The 25259-nt window shown below is 41.1% G+C and overlaps 2 protein-coding genes across 14 annotated transcripts; both read right to left on the bottom strand.

Annotated features, from left to right (window-relative positions):
* Positions 1-1416: 1416 nt before the first annotated feature.
* ktn1 (kinectin 1) lies at positions 1417-17517 on the bottom strand. Of its 12 annotated transcripts, XM_078940757.1 has the most exons (37): positions 17298-17488; positions 13273-13891; positions 13179-13236; positions 12897-13040; positions 12698-12814; positions 12487-12617; positions 12287-12391; positions 12025-12165; positions 11757-11863; positions 11276-11420; positions 10641-10737; positions 10399-10568; positions 10201-10269; positions 10077-10114; positions 9888-9978; positions 9351-9419; positions 9219-9256; positions 9046-9136; positions 8871-8939; positions 8753-8787; positions 8190-8280; positions 8007-8113; positions 7837-7930; positions 7684-7724; positions 7516-7606; positions 6145-6231; positions 5013-5102; positions 4839-4925; positions 4670-4759; positions 4500-4592; positions 4319-4387; positions 4151-4234; positions 3858-3941; positions 2808-2891; positions 2632-2727; positions 2445-2555; positions 1417-2370 (listed from the first exon to the last, which is right to left on the bottom strand). In XM_078940757.1, the coding sequence occupies exons 1-37, from the start codon at positions 17453-17455 to the stop codon at positions 2341-2343; spliced, it is 3921 nt and encodes a 1306-aa protein (XP_078796883.1). In that variant the 5' UTR covers positions 17456-17488; the 3' UTR covers positions 1417-2340. The 12 variants fall into 12 exon arrangements, with proteins under 12 accessions (XP_078796883.1, XP_020569475.2, XP_011488694.2 ...); XM_020713816.2 differs by having other exon boundaries at positions 7684-7721; positions 13179-13891; positions 17298-17517; XM_011490392.3 differs by having other exon boundaries at positions 13179-13891; positions 17298-17517.
* Positions 17518-17561: 44 nt separating this feature from the next.
* msh4 (mutS homolog 4) lies at positions 17562-24513 on the bottom strand. 2 transcript variants are annotated; one of them, XM_020713818.3, is made up of 20 exons: positions 24156-24513; positions 23859-23996; positions 22979-23142; positions 22773-22883; positions 22545-22660; positions 22284-22457; positions 22039-22211; positions 21880-21947; positions 21677-21751; positions 21526-21590; positions 21263-21432; positions 21044-21180; positions 20782-20885; positions 20267-20391; positions 19622-19822; positions 19422-19540; positions 19183-19311; positions 18814-18988; positions 18646-18734; positions 17562-18039 (listed from the first exon to the last, which is right to left on the bottom strand). In XM_020713818.3, exons 1-20 carry the CDS (start codon positions 24328-24330, stop codon positions 17842-17844), a joined length of 2706 nt encoding a protein of 901 aa, XP_020569477.1. In that variant the 5' UTR covers positions 24331-24513; the 3' UTR covers positions 17562-17841. The 2 variants fall into 2 exon arrangements, with proteins under 2 accessions (XP_020569477.1, XP_020569478.1); XM_020713819.3 differs by having other exon boundaries at positions 23859-23993; positions 24156-24502.
* Positions 24514-25259: the final 746 nt, after the last annotated feature.

The raw sequence follows: 25259 nt of genomic DNA on the forward strand, positions 1-25259 counted from the left end.
GTGTGGGTGCTAGCAGTAACAGGAAGATGACACTAGAGGGCGATGGTAGTTTTGTTTAATTACTTTTGTCAAAAATACATTTGAGTTGGGGACATAATTTTTGGCCTTTTTGTTTTATATAAAAAAAACCCACAAAGCTAGAAAAAATTTTTATATGAAAAGATTTTTCTATTTTTTTAATGGTTTCCTATAGGTTGGAAGTTAGTTTACACGCTATCGCCCTCTAGTGTTCACTTTACTGTTTTTCACAACATTGCTGTAATAAATTATTTAAAATATAGAAAACAAAATAATAGCGTCTACTCTCTAAAAATATGTTTAACCGTATCTAAAACCAAAATACTTTTTTTGTTTAAAAAAAAAATTATGTTTTGTTCTAAATGTGCAGATTGGCTGCCAAACATAAGAAATGAAAATACCAAGCTTAATAAATAAAAGAATGTTGCAACTTAAAATATTTTTATACTAGGAATAATTAACATCAATTTTATTTTTGATGAAACAGATTTTTTCTAATCTGAGAAAAACAGAAAACCTTCATATTTATGGGTTATTCAGGCCTCTGCTGCCGAATACTGGCGCCAACGTTCAACCACCAGAAGCAATGTGGGGTTCAGGCAAGGACACTTGGACACATGGGCAAGAATCAAAGGGGGACCGTCTTCTGATCAGAGGTCAACTGCTCCCCCTTTGCACCTCTGCCATCCACATTAAAAAGTTCAACAGTAAAGTCATAAGCATTCTGGTTTATGAAATGTTTTTTTTTAATCTTGCTTTTTGCTGTATTTATTATTTATGAAAATTTAAGTGAGATAAATAAAAATTTGATCAGTTTGGATTCTATCAGAAGACAAATTTGTGCTTTTTTTATTGGTAGGTGAATAGATTTATTGTTTTTACTCCAGCAGATTCAGACTTTCTTCACTGCTGTTTTTCACAACATTGAGGTTAATGGAGTGAACTGTCACCAATGTGCCCATCCTGATTCAGTCTTCTTTGCCATTTAGAAATCTGTGTGTATGTCTGTGGTTTTAATCTCCTAAGAAGTTGAAAAGGTTAAATAATGTGTTAATTTATAATTGGTTGCATCTGTTAGATTTCTAGTAAAAGTTTAAAGGCTGGGACACACACCCTTCACTCAAAACATTTTTTTTAAACTTGTCACTGCTGAAAAGGCGACAGAAGACAAAATAGCCACAACATTCTGTCTAACATAACATCACAACAAACAAGATAAACAAGTTTATCGTGTTCTGCTAACCTGTCTGCAAACCAAAAATATGCTTTCAGTTTTTCCTTGCATGCTCAACTTCTTCCCCGCTGTTTAATGGCAGTAACTGAGGTTAAATTCTGCCCCACAGTGGTTAAAAAGGAAATTGCAGTAGAAAAATGCAGGAAAAAAACTCAAGACATGGGTTATTTATTAAGCATCCCTTTTATTAACATCACCCATTACAAAAAAACTCTTCAGTGTTAATGAACTTAACAATTTAGCAGATTTGATTACATATGATATGGGATGCTTATTTCTAGAGTAGTTACAGTAGGATTAAAAACCTTTAAACCACTTCCTTTCACATCCGAGGTCACAGACTCCCTTCTCTTAACAGCTGCAGTACAGACGTGACTACAAGTTGTTCATGCATCACCAAACTTAGTCACGCAGTGACCTGTCTGACATGCTGAGACCTCTTTCGGGTCTTCCGTCTCCCAAATACTGAACCAAGGTACACAAGGAGCAATGGGTGGAGGATGTACAGTTTAGTTCTGGAGTCAGAAGGCAAATCATCAGATCAGAAACAATAGTGTATTTCAGCAGGTCCTAACTGGTACATTTAAACAATACATGTCCTTAAGTTAAGAAAAAAAAGACTGGAAAAAAAAACAGGTTGTTCAATAAACTGGAAACCTGTACCTCTCTGGCCTAGACAAATAAAACAGACTGTAGTATTCAAAAGGGTTTCACTTGAACAACACAGGTGCTTTAAAACACAGGAACAGTTTCCAAACAGTTTAACTTATGCTTGAGGTCATTTTAGAGACAGAAATAAAAATGATGGTGCAAAACAGAAAATCATTAAAAAAAAAAACACTAAGGAATGTGGCTGGAGTGGAGTAGTTTGTGTTTTGGTGCTGTGCTTGGAGTGTTGAGAAATGAACCGTTGCCTGCTCCCTGGTAGCCAACAGGCTTCTTAAAATGTGGGTGCAGAGGGTGGGGTGTTGAGGGAGGTGGCTGGCTGTGGCGGGAAGTATAGTGGGGTGGAAAAAAGGTTTGAAGCTCAAAGGTGGCCTTTGTGTAGTGCAGTCAGAGTGGCTGCAAGGTGCTTTGCTCTGCTCCCACTATACCTTAGGATGGTCTTTTTCAGCCTCCTGGAGGAAAGCACACAGAATCAGAGGACTTTCAAAAGGATGTAGCAGTGCTATGAGGACAGACAGAAGCTTACTTCATCTTGTCCCTTAGTGAGTTGTTTGCTGACAGCTTGAAGCAGCTGCTGCATTTCTCGAACGGTTTGATTCAGCCCTGCAGTCATCTTCTCCTTCTTGTCCATCTCCTCCTGTCAGAGACTCAGCTGTTAGTTTGAGCACCTTGTATTGTCACTACTTCAGGTGAAGCAAACTGTTGCCTCTTACCGTCTGTGACAACAGACTGCTGTTCTCGATCAAGTCGTCAGTGCTGTCCGTCAGATTTGAGAGCTCCCCCTGGATGAGTTCAAGAGACTGCTGGGCCTGTGTGAAGGAACAGGACCTTCAGCAAACGGATAACGACGCAAGTTCTGCGCTTAAACCATGACTGTCCAAACGTTTACCTTGTAAAGGTCACCAGCAACCTTTTGCCTCTCGTTCTCCTCCGCCTCCAGCTTGGACAGCGTCTCCGTGAGCTGAGTTTTCAGCTAAAATCAAAACATCTGAACATTAGACAAGCAAACTCCTCCAAATATAACAAAAGAAAAAGTGCAGAGACACAGAATAACACTTTGCAGGTTTGGACTCGTTGCATTAGCCAACAATAAAATTTCGAGTACCAACCAAGGCAGTTTATATTGAAACAGAAATCCAGTCATAAGTCTTAGCGGTCAATAACTTAAGGATTTTAAAATCATGGAAAGTTTGTTTCAGGAAGTGTCTTTTTGAGTCACTGAAGACATTTCAAGAATCAGAACGTCATCTTTGAATGGAAAATAAAAGAGGAAAACCAAGGTTTGGTTTTTGAACATTTGCTAATGATGCAGTGTTGCTCCAAAGAGAGGCAATGCTTCACAACCCCTTGTTTCATTGTTAAAATATTTGATAAAGTGGTTTCTGGTTTGAACACCGTCACAAAAATAAACTCCTGAATGTTGACTTCCCATGAAAAGCCCTGAAATCTTAAACTGTGGTATGCGAAGCAAACTGTGTGAGCTAAAACAGACTGAAAAGTGAGAAGAGGGTTAGCAATAGCTGCTGCAGGTTTCTGGCCTCTGCAGGAAGAGACAACAAGCCATGTTTTAGAGAAGGTTTGTAAGGGGAAATTTGCAGAAAAAGAAGGTTAGTTTGAAAGATTTAAAGACCCACTCCGATTAAATTGTGTTTCTAACATGTTCTTGAGGCATTTTCCTCTTTATTTCTGAGGATTTTCTTTGTTCAAATCGTTGGTAATCAGGAGCAGCAGCAGCTTGAAGGTGTGACGTCTTAGCTACTTTTAGCTAGAAACGCCATCATCATAATTAAAAGACAACACTTTTAGAATAGATGATTCGGAGTGGGACTTTTATTGACTGCAAAGGCATTGCAGGAAATATTTGTTCCCAGTGAGCGTAGAGGCTCCGCTTAGTGCCAGTAAGGGATTTTGAGGAAACTCCAGCGAGATCCAGGCTTACCAAAGTCAGCTCCTCATTCTGTCTGTTAGCTTCTGTATAAGAGCCGTCAAGTCTGGTCTGCAACTCAGTCAACAGATCTTTGAGCTGAAATTAGGTTTGAGATGATGTTTAATGGGAACCGTCAGCAGCCACCACACACTCACAGCAGTGAGATGCTCAGAGTTTGTCTTTTTAACCCCCCTATGATTAGGCAGCATTCAATAGTTGCACTCAAATGAACCTGTAGCTGCAGCATGACTCAGGCTTGTCACATCGGAGGATGACAGCGAAGCCTTAGCTCAGTTTCTGCTTACCTCTCTGACTTCTGTTACATAGGTGGCGCTCTCGTGCTCTGCCCTTTCTAGCTCAGACTCCAAGTGCTGCTTTTCTCTTCTCAGCTGAACAATAAAATGGAAAACACGCAGAGGATTAACAACTAGATAGGGGGTTCAATGTAAGAATTGGGTTAGAAAAGGACTTACATTCTCCAATTCGCCTCCATCAGTCAGCCTTTCAACCTCTTGCTCTAAACTTAAAACTTTCCGGCTCATCTGAGTGGGAAAAAAATCCCCCAAATGAATAAAAATGACAGTTTTGGATGCAAATGATATCCTAGTGGTTTAGAATTAAGCAGGGAGGTGGTTCCTTAAACTAAACACAGACCTCTCTAAGCTCGTCCTGCGATGCCTGCACCATCATCTTCCAGCGGGACTCCTCCTGCTCAACGCTGCTCTGGAGGCGCTGCAAGATTCCCTCCTGTCGGTGCAGGAGTGGCGACAGTTAAGTCTGAACAACAGACCACACAAAACAAAACAAAAAGGAGATTCTCTCACCGTCTCTGCCAAAACCTTCTTGTATGTTTCACAGTCTTTCTGTAGATTCCGTTGGGTTTCCTCTGCTTCCTTCAGTTTTTCAGTCAATCCCTATTCAAAGAACGGCATTTTATTTTCAAACGATGAACGATCTTTGCTCCAACTATTTTCATTTATTTGTATTTTATACCTCAGAGTCCAGTGATGCTTGGTTGGATTGTGCAGCTGCACTTTCTGCTGCTGCCTTCTCGAATCTTTGAAGCCACTCCTGATGGTTCTGGAGGACAAACGACAAACAAAATGTAGGAAAAACCGTCAAAACAGTACATACAAACTAAAAATGTACAAAACCCGTTTTAAATACCTGTCCTGAAGGCAGAGGCACATGCGGCAGAAGTCTGTGCAGAACATCTCGACACTCAGCTTGAGACAAACCCAGCGCTGCTTCGTGCTCCTGCAGGGTACAAACACAAAAATAACAGCAAAAAAAGGTGAAAAACTCAACGTTTGACCAGTGCAGATCATGTGTGCCCCCAGGTTTGATCCAGTCAGACAAGATCAAACAACCTTCCTAGGCTTTTTCCTGATTCAGACCATCATCTGCTCAACCTGGTTCAGGTCCTTCTTGTCCGTCTTTATACAGTAGAGGCATTTCCTCTAAATAACTGGATCCAACAACAAAACTCTGATGAAAGGCAAGCTTAAGAGGAGTCAACGGCTAACAACAAAAACAAGGCCCACAAAAGACAAGTCCACTATAACCAGCATGAACTAACCAAGAAAGATGCCGAGTGACTCTTTCCATCTGGAAAAAAGATGATTTGAATTGATGAAGAGCTGCATCAGAGCCATTACTTCCATCAGACAACAGGACAAATCTCATAATTACTCTGAATTATTGAAAAAAGCAGCATCTTTTTGCCACCTTCATGACTTTCAGAAGAACCAGCAACGGAAAGCAGATTATGCTGTAAATTGAGTCAAACTTCTCCTTCACAGACAAGATTACAGGACTGTTGCTCTACAATAAAAAGGGTAGAATGAGTGACTAAAAGAAAAGAAAATAGCAAATGACATTAGAAATGCAGTTTGCGTTTGGATTACTTGGTGATATGCACTGCCTGACAAAAGCAGAATGGGGAAAAACATGCCATGCCACAGAAAAACAAAGACAGTGGGGAAAAACAATATGAATGGATCTTCATCTAATGATCATCACTGCACACTCATTACCAAGCATCACTGAGAAAAATATATAAAATAATTTAACAAAACAGACTGATTCTTAAAGGTATGCATGCAGGTTATAACAGATTCAAGATTTGGAGCCCACACATTCAAAATGAGAAGTGAAATCAGGTAAATGAGTATGCAGTGCTGTTAAAGAACCGGAGAGGAGGGTTCACTGCGTGATTTATGTCAAAACACGGCGTTTCGGAGGGGGATGCATCAGACTGGACTGAGAATGAAGCAGACTGAGGTGGGGGGTGTCGAACCTTGACAGCTTTGCTGAGTTTTCCTTGAAGCATGGACTCGGTGGCTGATAGAGCTTCCATTGCACTCCAGTTTTTCTCCCGAAGCTCCTGTTTTGGTCAGTTCCAAAGAGATACTACTTTCAGTTCAGCCCCAGAAGAAATGCATGTTGTGACCCTCAAACACAGCCTGCTAGACTGAGCAGATGAATCTGAATGCATCGGTCTTCAAAAATGAAGACAAACAGTTCTATCTTCTGGTATATGGAGCTAAATCAGGGCAGTAATGATTCTTTGAAAGAGAAATCTTTATAGGAAATTAGAAACTGCAACTTAAATTACATGTTTTATTGTTATTTAATGAAATATTTAGCAAAGTAAAGAAATGTTTTTTTACTTTTAAAAACTTTAGTTTGACACAGTTTAGTTGTTTAGAACAAGTTCCTTATTTTTGTATTTTACTTTCCTATTTGTGTAATTTTGAGATGAATGAAAATTAGTTTTGATTCTTTAATTGTCAAGTTCAAAACAAGTTGTTTTCACTTTCCTAATTTTGATCCTCATTTGGCGGAATAGGCGGGGTATAAATACAAAGAAAGAGTGATGGGAAGTCATCTCTCACTGGTGTTGCCTTCAGGAACTGGAGGAAACACCCAGAGTGTTACAAAACTATGTATAAAAATGACACAAATGGTCAAAACTGTTCTAAACTGCGTTTTTTTATGTCCTTATGTGACCTTAAACACAACGCAGTACCCAGCGTTCAGCAGCAGGGGCAGAACAAAGTTCTGCTGACTCTACAGTGTGAATAAAAACGGGTTTATTTACCAGACACCATGCAATTCATGGATGGACACCATTTGTGCTTAGCTACTCTATGTGTGACTGCATATCAAACATTATGGCCCTGATTGAGCTCCATGACTGCCATTTAACGGAAAACTAAAAGAAATTAGGGAAATCGCTTTCCAAAGCCCTCAGAGTCCCAGGCTAACATTTGTGGGTAAAACAATACGCACAGTTGGCACGATAAACAGTCAAGATGTTTATAAAAGACGTGAGCTGAAAGCCTTGTCATGGAAAGCTCAGATTACATCATTTTAGTCCATGAAGAATGCTAAAGGCAGCTCATTTGCATATTTATGTTACCAAATGTAACTGCTAACAAAACCTTCTGTTGGACTTACAAAAAGAAAAGAGAAAAAAAATTTAAACCAAAAAACAAGGCCATGCAGAGTGGCAGTGGAGGACGGGGATCACGGACATATGCAGTGTGCAGAACTGTGTGAGGAAAATGTTTTGTAGTAACAGGCAGAGGGGGGTGGAGGGTGATTTATCACAGGGACAGAGCAAATCTGCCAGGGCTGTAGTTGGGATCAGCTGCAGAAAACCTACGTTGTTCTTTTTCCTGTGAAGCTCCAGTGAGCCCCGCAGCTCAGCCAGCTCCCCCTGCAGACTGCAGAGCTGCTGCTCCTTCTCTGACAACCTGACAAGTGACAGACACCTGTTAGAAAAAGCATCTTTCCGCGCTGAGTCCAACAGAGAGAAAGAGAAGTTACTCACACAGCGAGGAGCTCCGGGCTCGGCACTCCTGCGTGGGACTGCTGGATGAGCAGAAGAAGAGGCAAAAGCCTGAGTGAGAGCTGCAGATGCTCACAGCAAAGAGAGCCAAAATAAAAGATACTGACATTCAAAATCACTTTGCAATCCCCTCACCTGTTCTACCTGCTCTGCCTTCTTACACAACTCCTTCGTCTTTGCCTCCAACTCCGCCTGCAGCTGGTGGGTTTCCTGCTCCTTCACTACAAGCCTGGAAAATTCACAATTGCTGATGAGTTTTCTGGAATAAGCCATGCTCCACAGGGGTGAGTGGTATGTTCACATACTGATCCTGGAGTTCTTTGAGCTGAACACTAGAACTGGACTGCTCCTCTGATGTCTTTTTCTGCTGCTCCAAATCTTCCTTGAGGTCAGCCAGCTGCTTCTGCAGAGCCTGAACAACAACAAAGAAGCAGCTCAAACATTGCAGTGGCATTTTATTTGCTGACTAAATCTGGGGAGGTCCATACCTCAATCGTCTTCTCTTGGGAAGAGCGGGTTTCCAGTTCTGCTTGTAGACTCTCTTCAATAGATTTCAGCTTCAAGTCTCTCTCTTGGAGCCTGTGCAGCGCAGCAAAACAAGAAGCTCTGGTGTTTTTATGCTAAGCATAAGCTGAAGCAGTAAGAAACAGCTTTTTAGGACTGTGGAAGGTATGAAAATAATTACTAGCTGGGTGTGTCATAGGAGGTTGAAGAGTGCCAGGAATTTGCTTTAATGTTTGTACAGAAAATTCCAAAGTTACCTCTGATGTCAAATATATAGCCTGTTATAAAATATGAAAATAAATATGACAAATATTAATAAAATATGTATATTATTTTTGTCTATGTGCTTATTTAATATCCAGTTATATATCTATGCCTCTTTATTAGACAGCATTCAGCTTCTTATACATGAGACTTATTTTGAAGCCTCACAAAAAAGCTTGGAAACATTAATATAAATCCTTTAAAAAAAATATGGGAGATTTAACATTTGGTGTTTTTTTTTACTGAACTAAAACTCAAAAATAATTCATTTAATTGATCTTACTTGCTTGTGAGTTCTTCTACCAATTGTGTGGATTCCTTTAATGAAGAAATAATCAAAATGAATACATTTAAGTATCATAGTCTAAACAATGATTTTCAGTAAAGATCTGAATCATTACCTGTTCTTCCAGCTTTCTTTTAATGTTCTCAATTTCGTGTTGAAGTGCTTCTTTCTCTTCTCTTACTGCCTGCATCAAGTCAAAAATGTCTGTTTTAAACATTTGCATGTGAGAAAGTGCATTCAGGAAAACAGCCCGATGCTGGATTATACTGCTAGAAGGTGAGGGCGCTCGCCTTTAGCTCCTCCTCTTTGTTGGCCACCTCGATTAGCCCTTTCTCCAGCAGGCCCTCCACAGTTTTCATGTTCTCCTCTTTCTCCAGGGCACTGGGGGAAGCAGCTCAGGTTTGTTCATTTTCATTTTTTTTTTTTTTTAAGGTAATGTCTCTTTCCGAAATATTTCACTAACCTCTTCTGGAACTGCTCAAAAACCAGCTGGGAAGCAGCCTGTCGGGACGAAAAATCCTCATTGTGAGACAGGAGAACCACACGCATGTTTGAAACACTAAATGAGTCAGAAAGATCCAGCTACAAAGCCAACCTGTTCAGAAATCTGGGCCTGCAGTTTCTGAAGTTCTGCCTTTAATGACATGTTCTCTTTGTGCAAAGCCTGCAAAAACACAAGGACAAGTAGAAAGTGTCCAACAAAACATGATCAATTTGAGCTCAAAATCAAAGTCTGTGTTAAAACGAAGGTAAAAAACCTAAAGAATATGAACATAGAGTCATTATATTCATGGACAGTTTAATCTTTTAACACAGGAGCTGTCACTTGCAAAATCTAAAAAGCACACACCCTTTGACATACCGTAAATCTTTGTTTATACGATGACTGTGATTAAGCAGATTCTGATGCGGAAAAAAACAGCTTCCAAAACATTCCGAACGTTAAATGTTGCAGCTACTCTTCTCTGCTTCATAATCCGCTGGGTTTGCGCTAATTGTGTCAATAGTTGCAGAATTACAGTAGTGGAAAGAATGTAAACACTGGAGCTAAAGCTCTGGTGTAAAAAGGGTTAAAGATTCTTGCTGCCTTTGAACCTGTTTGCACATGAAGGTGAGCTTCTCTTAACCGTACCTGCATGTTAGTCTCTCTACTGGCCCCACTGCTCCTCTCAGCATTCAGAGAATCCTCCAGACTTTTTCTCTGCAGTTCCTTTTCAGCAAGTCTAGACAAAAACAGGCAAAGGCGCAAAGACTGGCATGATTAAAAGACCCCAGCATCACCTGATGTGCAGTTATCTAAAAAGCTAAAAGCATGGCTCACAGCTTTTGGAGCTCCTCAATGTGGGAGATATGGTTTGCCTAGATGTGGCACAGAGAATGTAGAGGCTTACTTTAACATGAAGGTGCTGATCTTTTGATCACAGATGGGTGAAGGTGATCCATACCTGAGAGGAGAACTGGGCCTGCAGGCTTTCATTCTGGACCTGAAGACTCTTGTTTTCGTTCAACAATTCCTGTTGGAATACATCCCGTTATTGAGCTTTATCATCCCCCCAACAATTTCATGTAGAATAGAAAAAATAAAGGAATCGAATTGTACTACATAATTTGTTTTACTTAGTTATCATAAAAGTCAGCCTCACCTGAACCTGCAGTGATTCATCAGAAATACTGCGTTGGGATATTTCAATCACTCTCTGCTCCAGCCGCTCCTGAGACACCATGGCTTCAGTCAGGCTGCTGTGGAGCCCCTGGATCTCCTTGTTCTTGTTGTTCATCTCTGACTCGGCTGCCAGCAACTGGCTGTGGAGCTCTGCAGACAACGACTGAGTCACTTCGGGACATTTGCTTCTTCTTACAAAAATCTAGCGATATGGTACAGTACCTTGCTTGGAGGCCTGAAGTTTCTCTCTTTCGGCATTGACATTGTGGAGGAAGTTTTGCAATTCTTCCCAGCTGCGTTTTGCATCCTGCAATTGGGCCTGGTGGTAAAGAAACTCATGTAAAATGCTCACATTACACACAACAACAATACTTAGTACAGGCAGCTTGAGCTTAGGCAATATTTAGAGGAAAAAAAGTCATTACATTCAGATAATGCTAGATTTCTTCTGAACTAATTCACTAGACTATTTTTAGACAAAATAAACACGTTTTGACTCCTCTTTCAAGACAGGATCTTTAATTTTCATCCTACTTTGCCTTTTCGTTAAAAACCATCAAAGCCTGATCTACCAGGAAGAGTGTTTATACACACCACAATGCCTCAAACATTCCTGCTTCCTAAAGCAACAAACCCTCCCATCTCAGGTTCTGTTTCCCACAACCCCACTCAGTATTTGGACTGTGACCTCCTCCCATTTCCCCTCAAATGCCACCACACCCACTGACCACATTAACAGTCAAACTGGACTCCCAGGTTTCATGAAACTTGGTTCATCTTTTGTTTTGTTTTTTGTCTCAGCTGGGGATAATGAAGGACAGCCTAAGAAAACACGCCGTGCATCTGGATGAACGTACCTCCAGCTGGGACACGTTCTGCTTGTAGCTGACCTCCAGTGATTTCCTCTGGTGCTCCTCCTGCTGCAGCTTGCTGTTGCTGTCTGCCAGCTCTTTCATCAGAGCGGCGTACTCTGAGCGCAGCTTGTTCAGCTCTGCTGAATTCCTACAAAGCACAGGATATGAAAATGGTTAATGAGCAAATATTATGGGAGACTGTTGAAGATGCAGGTTACTACAAGCTTTAAGCAAGCATTCGACTGACCCAACTCAGGTTATGTCTAAAAAATGAAAACAAAAAAGGGCTTAGAAATGTAAATAAAATGGAATAAAAACATTTTTTCTGTATTAGTACTGTGTATAGGGAAACATATAAATGAAACCAAATAAATAATTAAAACAGAAATAAAGTAATGCATTAAATTACCGAATAACCACATGTTTTATAACGTCTGTAACATGTTATATTCCTAACAGGAAAGACATTTTGTATTTAACCAACTTGTTCTCCATCTGGTTGGTGGCTGAGCTGACAGCGTCCCTCAGGATACTGTTCTCCTGCTGCAGCCGTGAGATCTGGCTTTCCAGCTGCTCCCTCACCTGCTGAAACTGCACACAAACAGTAAGATTCACTCCTACATCACTCCACACAGAAACATGGGAAGTTGTTTTTCCCTTTACATGTTGCAGTGCGGGTGTACCCTTTCTACAAAACAGTCAAAAATATGAGATCTGTGGTCATTTTAATAATGCAAACACAGTTGCTTCACCTTTATCTGCATGGCTTGAAGCTCCTGGTAGCTTCCCTGTGCTTTCGCCTGCATGTTCCCCAGCTCTTTCTCCATGGCTGCTCGCTGCTCTCTCATCATGGCCTCCACTCGCCCAGTCTTTTGCTTCTCAACTTGAAACTCCTGTGACTCACATTAAGAGGACATGAAAATATTTTGGAAATAAATGCGCATGGTCCAAAAAAAATGCAAGGTAATGGTTAGACAGATTTTAAACGACTAAACAAAAAACTAAAATGTAAACCTGGCTGAGCTGTTTCACTTTGTCTTTGGCGATGGAAGCTTCCTCCTGCAGAGTGGTAAGAAGTTTCTCTCGTTCCTGGGCGGCGGGGTCAGGCCTGCTTGATGACTTAAGACATTAAAAAAGCAAGTATTCAAAGTTAAGGCTTTGCATTCAACGGAAAATGGTATTGCAATATGGTTCCTGACTCATTTGAGACTCACTTTGTGCCAGGCATCTAAGGCATTAGGACTCCTCTCTCCAATGAGAGCCAGCACACTGACAGCTTCTGCTTCTGACAGAACCAGGCTGGACAGACCAGAAAGCAGCTCCTTCAGCTTCAGCCCAGCGTTCTCTGTTGAGCAGCAGGTAGGTGACGCAGAATCAAACCACAATGGAAATCTTAGACTGTGGAGTACGGTGGAGGTGGATTACCTTTATCAGTTTCATTCTTGTGTTTCTTGCCAGATCCTTTGGATGGTAAATCCTCCTTATGAGCGGCCTGGTGGTTTGCAGAAGCGGCTGAACTCGCCAAAATGGGGGCTTCGTCTACTGCATTTTAAGAAGAAAAACGGTTTTATTTTTAGAAAATAAGCGATAAAGTTCATCATAAAAATGGAGTCATCTTCATTACCAGGTTCAGTCTTTTGCCTCTTGGCAGAGTTTCTTTTCTTTCCACTGGGAGCATCAGAAACGTTGGTTTCTGCTGCAGTGGGGGCTTCCTTCTTGTTTGGTACTGGAGTTTGCTCTGCTTTCACCTCTGACTGCTGCACATTAACTAAAAGGTGACAATCAAGCATAGTCTTTCAATACCTTTTTCAAAAAACATTTTGAATGCAAGAAGGATGAAAATTATTTATATTTCCTAAAAAAAGAATCAATGCTTTTACTTCAAACAAAATTCAAAATCACTGACCGGCCTCCACTTTCTGCTTCTTCTTTTCCTTTTTCTTCCCAGATATTTGGGGAGGTGTCTGAGCCTGGACCGGAGCCTGGACCGGAGCCTGGACCGGAGCCTGGACCGGAGCCTGGACCGGAGCCTGGACCGGAGCCTGGACCGGAGCCTGGACCTCAGGCTGTGGAGAAGGCGACCCTAACGGCTTGCTTGCATTCACTTGCAGCTCCGGTTTGTGGCTGACCAGCTTGGAATCGTTCACTTCCAGCTCTTCCGAGAGGGCAGCTGCTGCAGCCGCATTAGCAGCGGCCTTTGCAGCTTTTTTCTCCTTCTTCTTTCGCTCCCTCAAACTGACGGGAGCCGGCGGAGACAAGGAAACGGGCTCGTAGGCCACAGGTGCCGGGGTAATCACGGGTGCAGGTTCCTCCTCCAGACTGGAGCTCTCTGCGCCATCAGCCACATTAAAATCCTTCAGATCCTCCTCTGACTCTCCTCCGCCTCCTCCAGCTGTTCCTCCGCTGGCGCTCTCCTTCTTTTTGCTCTTTTTCTTTTCGTTCTTCTTACGGAGGTCTGGCTTGGTGGGTGGCAGCTTTAGGTTGCGTTTCTGCCGAGCCAGCACCTCGTCATAGGAGGTTTCCTTCATGAAGAGCCAGAAGAAGAGGAACATGAGGGCAATAACCAGGGAGGGGGCCAGGATGAGAAGGTACTGAGTGTCGTAGATGTCCAGTGCCATTCTGGAGAAAAGAACAAGAAGACCTCTTACTTTCAGAATATTACTGACCACATTTCTATAACTATTTTCATGAGAATGTAGCCACAACAACTTTCAAAGTGACCTCAAACCTAAAGACTAAAATGAGTCTCTGCCTTCAGTTGGTTCTTGTGTGCTTCTCTGAATAAATATGAATGTGCGGGTCAACCACTGCTTTATGAGGCACGTGCATTGGTGGATATGTGTAAGTACATCAATAGCAATTAGTATCGAGGTTGTGAGTGAGAACTCACCCTCCCTCCGTCTACGTGATCCAATTAGACAACAATACTCTTGCTAGACAGCTCAACACCCTCTGACAGTTTTCATAGATATACTGAAAGTTTCCATGCAACCAGGCACCAAGCGGCGGCCAAAACCCGTTTCCTGCACCGAGATCTGCTCAAATTAGATGAAGGAATTCCAAAAGGCGACATGGCTAAAGGATTGCTCGCTCAATGTCACTTCTCTCCTTCAGCCTCCACAAATACATCCCGCTGGTGTGCCGCTGTAGCATGGAAGGCAAAAATATACACATGTAAATGTCAGAGAGCGGGGTCGTTTGCAGCTGAGGTGGCAGACTGGGCTTTTCATCCTCATCTAAACATGTACATACTTACCAAAAAAAGGAATTAGGTCACAAGTTTTCCCCCCAAAAGGGTTCCCTTTAAAACACGGTTTAATCAACTAGATGACAACTTCCCTGTAAATGTGCAGAAAATGCACGTGAGGACGTGCTGCCATCACAGGAGATGTTGGTTGCACAATAACATTTAAAACACCTATCAAGCAGAAATCAACACATTAAACAATGAATGCTCCTTTATATAGTGTGCTATAAACAACAAGAGCAAATGAAATCTCTAGGTGATGGTAGAAGAATTACTGTGTCAACCATGTCAACTCTGGTGGGGAGTGACCTGCAGAGCGGCACAATCCTACAGCCAGGAACTGGCAGCCATCCAGCCTAGGAGTCAGTGTTGGAGAGCAGACCTCGCTAGTAATTTGGATTAAGGAGATTACCCATGATAATACATTTAAGAATAACTTTGCACCACAGGGCTTCTTGAAGACTGACAGGTTCAGTCTTGAGGTACAGCCTTTAAAATCTACAGAGTTGACTTTAAAACATGAATCATGAGATCCTCCATCCCAAACCAACAATGTGTGACCTTTTTTTTTTCCATCTCTGTTGATGTATCTTTGGCTCAAAAACATTGAACAGGCAGATCTTAACTGTGGACCAAAAAAGGCTCAAGTTGCATTTAAACCTAAACTCTCAAGCTCCTAAAACATGTTTGTACACCTTCCAGCCAGAAGCTTGCATTCCTGCATAGTCAATCCACTGCAGCTGAAGGCAAACTCCAAGAAATGCTGTGTCAGAAGAAAACGCACCCTTTTTAAAATGTTTGCTTAAACTGGATTTATTTGAAGAATTTCTGTCCTCCAATCTGGAGTTATAGCTTCATAGCCATCAACTGACAATAACGAGCAGCACAAGTTCCTCAAATATCCTCTAAATGCAATAGTTCTCGTATTTTAATTAGCAAAAAAACAACAAAATACAATGCAGCAACTCACAAATGAATTGTCTAAACTTTCTACTTTAGCTCAGAATATATGTAAGCATTATAACTTATAAACATAGGGTAGAGTGCATGGTGTAACAGGAGGCTTTTTCAGCTTCAGACCATAGAGAGAAAAGTATGTGAGCTTCTTTTCTTTCTGCAGCCTAAGCCTCGTTTCAGCATCAGAAAGAGTCTGGGGGACAATGCCCTCTCGGGCTGTTGGCTCTCAGGAATCTACCCACTTGGCTGGCTGGGCTTCCTGTTTTTTTTATAAAAAGGTGTTGCAAGAGAATCTCTTAATAATCGTCTTTCAGCTGATTAAAAATACCTACATTTTTATTCAGGAATTTTAAAGAATACAGTGACAGATAAAAAGAAAAAACATTTCTTTTTGTAATGGTCTGTAAACGGAAGGACAAATACAAACATTTAAAAATGTCAAAAGTCCTGTGGTTGCTCTCAAGCCTTACCAACAAAGACTAAGGCTTTTGTTTTGAAATATACAAAAATTCCACATCTACTTACTAAGTTGATGTGGAATTTAGTTTTATGAACTATGTTGAACTTTGTTCATAAAATGAACCAAGACAATCTAGAAATGACTGGATAATAAAGTGGTAATCATTACAGACTTATTTCCATTTAAATAATCATAAAAGATCAAAGTACTCAGTAACTATGAAGGCATAAAAAGTACAAGATTAACTACTTTTTAATAGGTTATCAAAAGGGGAAATAGAAACACTTGGGGAACATCTCCAAAGTATAAACTACAGGAATGGTAAGCAGGGATAATACAAAGATCCCAGAAGAAAACCAACCGAAATAGGCATCATAAATAAAGTAAACAGAAGTTCATATTTTCATTCTGACGTTCTCTCAAACTGAGAACGTCAAGTTCTTGGAAGGATTTTCTTTGAGCTCGGTTCAAAGTTCATTTGGCAGCAAAGTTAGCTTAACATTACTTCAGTAGATTTAAAAGAAGGTCCTCAGGACACTAAATGACAATGCATTAATTGGCCTAAAACGCAAATGATGCGGTTTGTCTGCCTTATTAGTGTGTGGTTTCCAGAATAGAGTCCCAGCAGCAGTTTTCCATCCTTGTCTTTGACAGTGAGATATTCTTACGCCACCTCAGCATTCAGCAGGGGTGGCTCACACACTAAAGTAGGAAGTCTGAAGCTGCTTGGTCATTCGGAGAATGTAAATGGCAGCTGCATTTCCGTCCAGCTAACAGCTAAAAGAAAACAGTGAACGATAAAGATGTTAACAATCTTTGCTAGGCTAGCTCAGCTAGCTTCACGTCACACATTATGGCTAATAACCAAAGAAATCGATCGAAAGACACAACCACATAGAAGTCACCGCCTCCCTAATAAGAGCAGCATTTTTTTTTTACATCAGCCACGATGTGACCACCGGAAAAGGCTCGACGCCACTTCTTAAGTTTCTCTCGGAATGACTCCATGAAAACAAGATGAATGAGCTAGCTAACTTCAGTGCTAACTAGCTATCCAACATGACCCTAACGTCACAAATACTAAGAAATGTATTAACCGACCCAGTCAGGAAAGATATTTTCGGTTCTAATTAACTCTCCGTCTCTTTGGAGGCGTGGACCTCTCCCCCAATGGGCCTCCTTTACTAGAACCATTATCTCATCCTCCCTCTTCCTCACAATCTCTGACCTGGTACAGCCTCACTGCTCAGCTATGGGCAGCTCCCAGGCCTGCGTGGACAGCTAGGCTGAGCCACGAGCGGGCTACAAGACTTTTAAACAATTCAAGTCAACGTCCGCTAAAACAGCCATTCGAGTGATACCTGTAGCTCCTGTTGTTGGTTTCCTTAGCTAGTGTAGAAAGGCGTTGTTCTTGCGTTGACTCTGGCAGGCCCCTTATTCCCAGCGCGGCTCCAGCCTGGCTTTCTACTGCGCTATCTGTCACACTATCTGCTGCTTCTGGTTCGCGGGGGCGGGTCATAGTTGGCCAGGGAGGGAGCGCTTGTTTTATGAATCGTGTCAACCCGCACGACAGCCATCACACGTTTACCACGTATTTAGTAAATATCATGGAATTATGCAAGTTAAAAGCGACATCAATGGTTTTAATGTATAATGTAGTTTTTTTTTTTTTAAAAAGAGGTCACGTTAACAGGCAAAAAATAAATTAATTAATTAAAGAATTGCAAATATGAAGAGCTACTATCCTGCCAAGCATTTAACTATTTACTATAAGTGGTTTGGTTTAATTTATTGGTATTTAAATACATTCAATATTTATTATATAAACACTCTGGAACAGAAAAAAACAGCTGACAAAAATAAGAATACTTTTAAGTTGATTTCCCTGCTGCATGGCTGATCCAGTCACTCCTCCTGGGTGCCAGGGGCCGCTGGGGGCCCTGCAGACTGCAGCTCAGACTCAAACTGCTTCTTTAGTCCCTTCAGATACATTCGCAGACTGTCGGGGTCAAGCCTCGAGTTTCTGGCAGCCTGCAGGAGACGAGTGGCCAGGCGGTACAGCGCTCTCTGTCGATGGCTCTTTGGATCTATGTGATGTCTGGCCTGTAGGAGTAAAACACACATGCTTTTACCTACTTCATTTTGCCAATCAATAAAATCCACAACATTACAGATGAGTCATTTATTGACAGTATATCAGAACTTGACTGAGTGACTCTTCTCCATGTTCCAAACAGAGAAATAAACAACTATCACTCAGTCATTATATTTGTCAGAATAACCGTACTTTCTCTGCGATCTTTCTTTGACGCGTTCTTGCTAAACCTTTTTTTTCTGTAGTGCAACTTATTCAAGTTTTAAACTGACTAATCAGATGTTTTCACTGAAAGTATGTGGTCTCACACAATGTTTAAAACATTGGACAGATTCTCCCGTGCCTGCTTTCAAGTGGTAGGGGTGTGGACTTCCAACAAGCTCACTCCTGATTGGTGAGAGTGGTTACCATAGAAATGTTAACTCAGACCAATTTGGACCAATTGCTGCTTATTGAAGTCACCTGGCTCCAACATGGCAGGTGTTCTTATCGCAAAAAAATGGCGACTGAATTGACTTTGTTTCGCTGCAAACGGAAGTAAGTATTTTTCTATGGGTGACATCACATTCAGCCTAGTTCTCATAGACAGTGGTTTAAAATCATCTGAAGCATACCATCAGCTGCTGGCTGACTTTAGAAGCAATCGTCCTTGCCTCTTGGATTATATTAGGAGGAAGTGCCGTCATCTCTGCTGCTCTCAGACCTAAAAAGATTGGCATCTATAAACACTTTCATAACTAATTTAGTAAGACTTTTCCTGATGGAGAACATCAACGCCATACCATAGAGCCTTTCCTCAGAGCATCCTCTTTTTAGCAGATATGTATACACCACGTGCTCTACACCAGTGTCACCACTGCGCGTGTGCTGGACCTCCATGTGCTGGTTCTCCACGTTCGGGTAGAGGGACTCCAGCTGACAGAGCTCAAGAAAGTGTGTGGCAAACAGAGTGAAGGCCTGCAAACAAAAGGACACTCCTTTAGGATTCAGACGGTGCACAATTTTAATGTTTGCCGAAGTTCATTGTTGAATTAAGAGGTGTATCCAAACATGTGAATGGCACAAATATTTTAAATGGAGGGTGGGAATCTGAATGATCTGGTTCTAAAATGAGAAAAAGGAGCGTCAGACGATCCAGGAGCACACTTTACCTTTAGGCCAAGGAGGAACTCACAAACTGAGTGACAGATGCCAACGCCCTCCTCAGCACTAGTGCCCCGCCCCAACTCGTCAATAATGATCAGTGATCTGTCACTTGCGTTGTGGATTATGTAAGAGATCTTTGAAATAAGAGAGTAAAACAGACTAATGTATGATTTTTTTTATTAACATGACTTAAAGAATTATTTCAGGAATAAATGTGACATCTCACAATAAAACAAGGTCAAACCTCCTTCATTTCCAACATGAAGCTGGAAGAGTTGGTCTCAAAATCATCGTCCACACCAATTCTGGTGAATATCTGACCAGCCAGACGGAAGGAAGCATACTCAGCGGGGACAAAAGAGCCTGTAAAAGAACAAAGAAAGGCTTTTCACATAAACATCAAGTGAGACGTTTATAGCAAACATTAGAGGATTTGATGCCAACCTATCTGTGCCATGATCTGGCATAGTGCCACTTGTTTCAGGTAAGTCGATTTGCCGCTCATGTTGGGTCCTGTTATGATGACAAAGTTGCTCCCCTCTGAGATGTATGCATTGTTGGATGTGGGCTGCTGCCGAGCCATTCGCTCCAGAATTGGATGACGACCTTGCTTGATGGCCAATGTGTCTGTAAACTCTGGACGAACTGGTGCAGAAACACAACAAGCGGTATAACTTTACAAAAAAATGGCAAGTGACTAAGCATTTATCAGTGTTTTCTAAACGATACAATGGTGTAAAGAAGTTAGGCAGATCTCTCCACTTGTTTCTGTGCATCAGTGCAATCTTATGTAAGAGGGGTAATCTGAGTTAAACCTAGCAGAGAGAGAATGGGGGCAGCCAGCTTGCACACATCTCTGCAGAGACAGTTTCAGACAGCTGAGGGCCGGCACTCGACACCCATATGGCCAAGGGGCCTTGTGCTGCGCACAAAAAAAGAACCAAGTCTGAGGCCTAGCAGGCTCTCATGAGCGTTTGTAGCAGCAACATCCATCACCTCCATCATAAAATATGACTACTAACTTTACCAAATTATCGTTATTGGTCAGACTCCACATGAGGAGAGGAGTCGTACTCGTTTCCTTCTTACCATAGTCAGAAATGGTGCAGGCATTGGCCAGTGACAGCAACATGTCCAGCATGGAAACAGCATCAGAGAGTTTGTAAAGGCAGTGGATGTGCCCATGGATGGTGCTGAGCAGTTGACATATCACTCTATGGAGAGATGTGCATTAAAAAAATTGAGTACATCAAATTTATATCTAACAAACAGCGCCCTCTTGTGGACAGAATTCATATTAAATGAAAACACAAAACTGCAAATAGAAATCTTAGAGGATTGAATAAACAAAAAGTAATTTATCCGATTCTTTTTTTTTTTTTTTACAAACAATGAACCAGTGAATCCATCATTTTAACACTCAAGTACTACGACAATTTAGGACCACCACTTGCTTTTTCTTCAGATTTTTAAAATGATTTTATTAAATGGTAGTAACTTGAAACACGATTAGTTTAAAAGAAAAAAGTTTAAAACTATATTCATAAAAAAAAGTCAAGTTGCTCTCTAACAATAATACTAGGGTGAAGTATCTGATTCCTCACACATAGGACATGTGAAAGATCTCCCTCAGGGCTTCATCACAGCGTCCATTCATCTTCATCAGGTCAGCGGTGGTGAAGCAGTAATTGTTCTTGTGCTTGGTTACCTGAAGTCAAAGATTCAAAAGATGAAAGTGCTGGTTTCTATGACCTCAGTGTCATCTTTAACATCCCCATAGCACCTTTTATCAACCGCTGAATTTCCCTTTTTTACATCTGTTCAACTCTGTTAGGTTGTCATGTAAATGTCTTTGCTGAATGTTACCTTGATGCACTCTGGAGGGAGACTTCCTCTAGGTAAGACGCTCCCATCGAGCTTCAGCTGGATGAAAAAACCTCTAGATGTGCTGAAGCTAGTTCGCATTGGTAAGCCATATTTTTCCCCCATCTGGTTTACAAGCACTGTGTAGAACAAAGACGCACATGACTTTGAAAACAGAGACAATGCAAAAATATGGCGGCGTTCCCATGAAATACAATGTACCCGCAATGTCGTCCACTATTTCTGTGTAAGCTCTGCGGGCGATGTCAAGGAACTCGTTGATGTTCGGCCGCACCGCGTAGCACTTCTGAGTGCGCATGTTCAAACTCCCTTTGAGGTACATGGTGTCAGGGTTGATTACTGTCTTGATCTGCTCCAGGATCATATCGAATCTGAGGAATGAACGAGAAATGAAGATTAAAACGAAGAAGTGCTGAGAGACAGCAGAGGATAGTTGCTCCATTTTCTTACTAATAGTTTTATACCTGTTGTCCTCCAGGGTGCTGCTGTATGCTTTAAGCAGGGGGGTGTTGCAGTTCTTAAACACAGTCTGTTCACAAAGCACAACATAAATGCCAATTATATAAATAGTGCATAAGTGTGGGTTTTTTTTTGGGTGGACATGGATTCACGCACCCTTAATTGTGGCACCAGATCAAGTGTGTGTTTCAGCTGAATGACATGTGTGATCTTGGCTTCAGCAGCTTGAACCTGTAGAAAAAAAAGCAGAGTTAAACACACACACAAAAAAAACCCCACAAAAAAATCAATAAACAAAGGCGTAATGGTGATTAACTGTTAGTTTCAATCATAAGAAAAACTACAAGTTTGATACTCACCGTTTCCTGTTTTGGGATCTGGACAAGAACTGACAGCAGCCGGTCAACGTCAAGAAAATGGCAGATGGCTATAAAAAAAAAGGGAAAGACTAATGCTCTACTTAATGATACTCATACGTTTTTGAATTGTGGTCAAAATATTTGTAGCTAGTTTCTGACCGTTCTTTAGCCCAAAGAAAAGCTCCTCGTCCTGCAGGAGCTCTTGTACAGCATCCAATCGCATGTTGATGGTGTCCACATTAACAAGAGGCTCCAAGATATTGGAGCGCAATCTTCTGGCACCCCCAGGTGTTTTGGTATGGTTGAGCACCCCTAAAAGAGTATGCTCACTCCTGCACAAGGTTGAGCAAAGACAGAGGCTTACTGATATATTACAATGACAGGATAAAAATGCCTTTTCTTACCTGTGATCTCTGTTATTGACCACCAGCTCTAAGTTGTAAGCAGATGCAGAGTCGATCATGGCAGTCTGTTCACTTCCTTTGAAGGTCACTTTAAGAGACTTGGCTGCATAAACTGAATTCTGGAGGAACTCTAAGTATTTCAGCAAAGCTGCAGCCGCTGCAAGGCAATAATACCTGAGCAAACCATAATACTGATTAATATAAAAAAGCCCAATGCTCCAGTTAAACTCCCACTGTGCATTTATGAAATCAGTTACTTACTTGGCTTGAACTTCCATTAAAACGGTGCCGTATTCTGGAGCACACAGCTGCTGAATGTATTCCAGTCCTTTCTTCTCATTAAAATATTTCCTTTGAATTGCTGTGAAAGGTACACCCTGGCAAAAAAAAAAAAACATGAAAAGAGGGCAAACACAACCCCAACGGATTCATCTCGGTGAATTGTTCCAGCACAAATTATTAGCTTTTTTTTTCACTTCTCATTTTTACAGGAAAATTCTCTGTGATGAGCTTGAACAGCTTTGTTCCTTTGCCCTTTTCGCAGGCTGTGTCAGGCATCAGTATTTCCACTGGGACCAATATGTGGATTTTGGTAATAACCTTCAAAGGAAACAAAAGAAGACGTGAGACATTTACGCTCAACATCATGTCGGATTCTCAGTTCATGCTAGTTTTATAGGAAATACAGAGCTTGCCTTGGCATACGTTCCTGTGTCTGCAAACTGGGAAAGTACCAGCTCTGGACATTTCAAGTTAAGGCTGGCCATACCGATCTCTCCTCTGGCCAAACCTCGGCCTTCTACCACAGCTACGATCACAGAAGCATCAGTGTTTGTGGATCCAGATGAGCAGCTACTTCCTAAAACGATCCAAAACCAAAAAGTGTTGAATTGATTTCAAGCATGTTATTGGATGGGGACATTTTATAGACCCACTCCAGTGAAAATCGTGCTTTGGGAATTTTTAACATCCTTTTGTGGCATTTTTCTCATGATGGAGAACGTAAATAAAGAAAATTAAGCTCATCATTGCATTTCTGAGAATGTCTTTATTCAAATTGTTGAGACATAAAAAAATGCAGTCTCCAGTTGCAAAAAGGCTGCAGCAGGGATGTAATTGCTTTAGTTAGTGGGCTCGAGCTCCCTGCTCTGCTCCATTCTGATGCATCAACTTCAGATGTATTGACAAACGGATCTATGAACGTCTTTGTTTTCTTCGTTTGAACTGGCATCTGGCTGAAAACTAGATCTGATAATGCTCGTCATTTTTGTTGCACCTGTAATATTAGGTTTGGGGTTGCGAGGAGCTGTGAGCCAGCGGGAGAGAATGTAAACAAAAGGATGACGGGAAATGAGGTCAGGCTTACTCCAACAGCAACGCCCACCACTCAGAGGCAAATTTCTGACGAATTATTGCCACTCCGCAGAGTTAATGTCCACGAAAACAACACAGTTTTGCTTTATTTTGCCTAAAAGTGGCATATTTTCATAATTAACAGATCACTAGGAACGCTTTTACAATGGATCAAAAGGTGACTGGAGTGGGACTTTAACTAGTGATGTCTGTGTCTGCAACCTGTGAGCCCAGCAGACACGGGTGTTCTTCTGACTCTTGGGGTTCCTCCATAGCTGTGAAAGGAAGAACTGTCTGAAGTTGGTGCGGGCATTGATGACCATGTCCTCCCTGCCCCGAAGCTGCTGTGGCGTTGACCTGCTGAGTTCAAAAGAAAAAGCAACAAACTCACTCAAAACATAAGGACAAAAGCAAAAGACCCCATTATAGAATTTCATTTGGTCTGGTTACCAACAGACATCTTTTTACTTTAAGTTAGCTTTAAACTAACTTGGTTAGAGATATTATATTATTGATTACCTGAGGTTAGTCTTGGTATAGATAGTCTCTGGCTGGTGCTGCTGTCATTTAAACTATGCTGGGAGAAAGCTGAGGAAAGTGATGCAGGACCGTAGGAGGTGGCCGTTTCCTGCACTCCCTTCTTTCCTAAAGAGGCTTCCCCACCGCTTACCTCGTCTGTGCTACTATTATACATGTTTACATATCGCAAAAGTTTGACAACGGACAAAAGTTTCCAAACTTATTTTCACACAGGGTAAAAAAGTTGTGTCAAACAGTACAACTGGAAATCGAGAGGTGTATTTTTCTGGACAGATAGCAACAACCACAGATTGGGCGCGCGGCGCTCTCTTCCCCGTAGCAGCATCTGCGCATGTCCACCGGTGCAACTGCCGTCAAGGCAGCCTTGGCGAACAGTGTCGGAAATGATAACAGTCCTAGACCTGGAACAACAATTCAGAAAAATACATACTTTTAGGCGGGTTTAATGAATACATGAATCGGAATCTATTTTTTTTATTAAACAAAACTACATTTGTTATTGGGGAAATTGCATATTCATAAAAGGAAGTAGTCGAACTAAAAACCTAAACTTGAAAAACTTTTTACAGAAATGTATGCAATATCAATATGGTAAAATTATCAAATAAATTTCAAAAAAGGCCATTTCAACAAATGTAATTTTTGAAGAGGTAGTAAAAAAAACTGTAGCTCATTGTTAATTGTATGTCTGTTCTTTCTTTTCCTTTGGCATTCACGTGTTTGTTGTATATGTTGTTTATAAAAATGTATTAGGAAAACAACAACAGCATAAAATAATTATAATGATAAAACTGTAACCACAAATCAAGAAAACAATAAATAAATTACAATAACTTACAAAAATAAATGCAATAAATGTTCATTTTTAAAAGGCCAGACAAGAAAAAATGAATACCACTTCCAAGTCCGTAGCCGGAAATGTTTTATTTTGAAAATATTTTCACATGTATTTTAAAATTATTTGCCCATTAGCAAATCAAAATATAACTTACTGATTTATTTTAATTGGTGAATTAATGCACAATAAAAACACAGATATAGGTAAAGTGAGAAAACGTCATTGGCACACCAAACTATTAACCT

Source organism: Oryzias latipes, chromosome 22, assembly GCF_053564925.1.
Source record: "Oryzias latipes strain Hd-rR chromosome 22, Olatipes_Hd-rR_3.1".
Taxonomy (NCBI): domain Eukaryota; kingdom Metazoa; phylum Chordata; class Actinopteri; order Beloniformes; family Adrianichthyidae; genus Oryzias; species Oryzias latipes.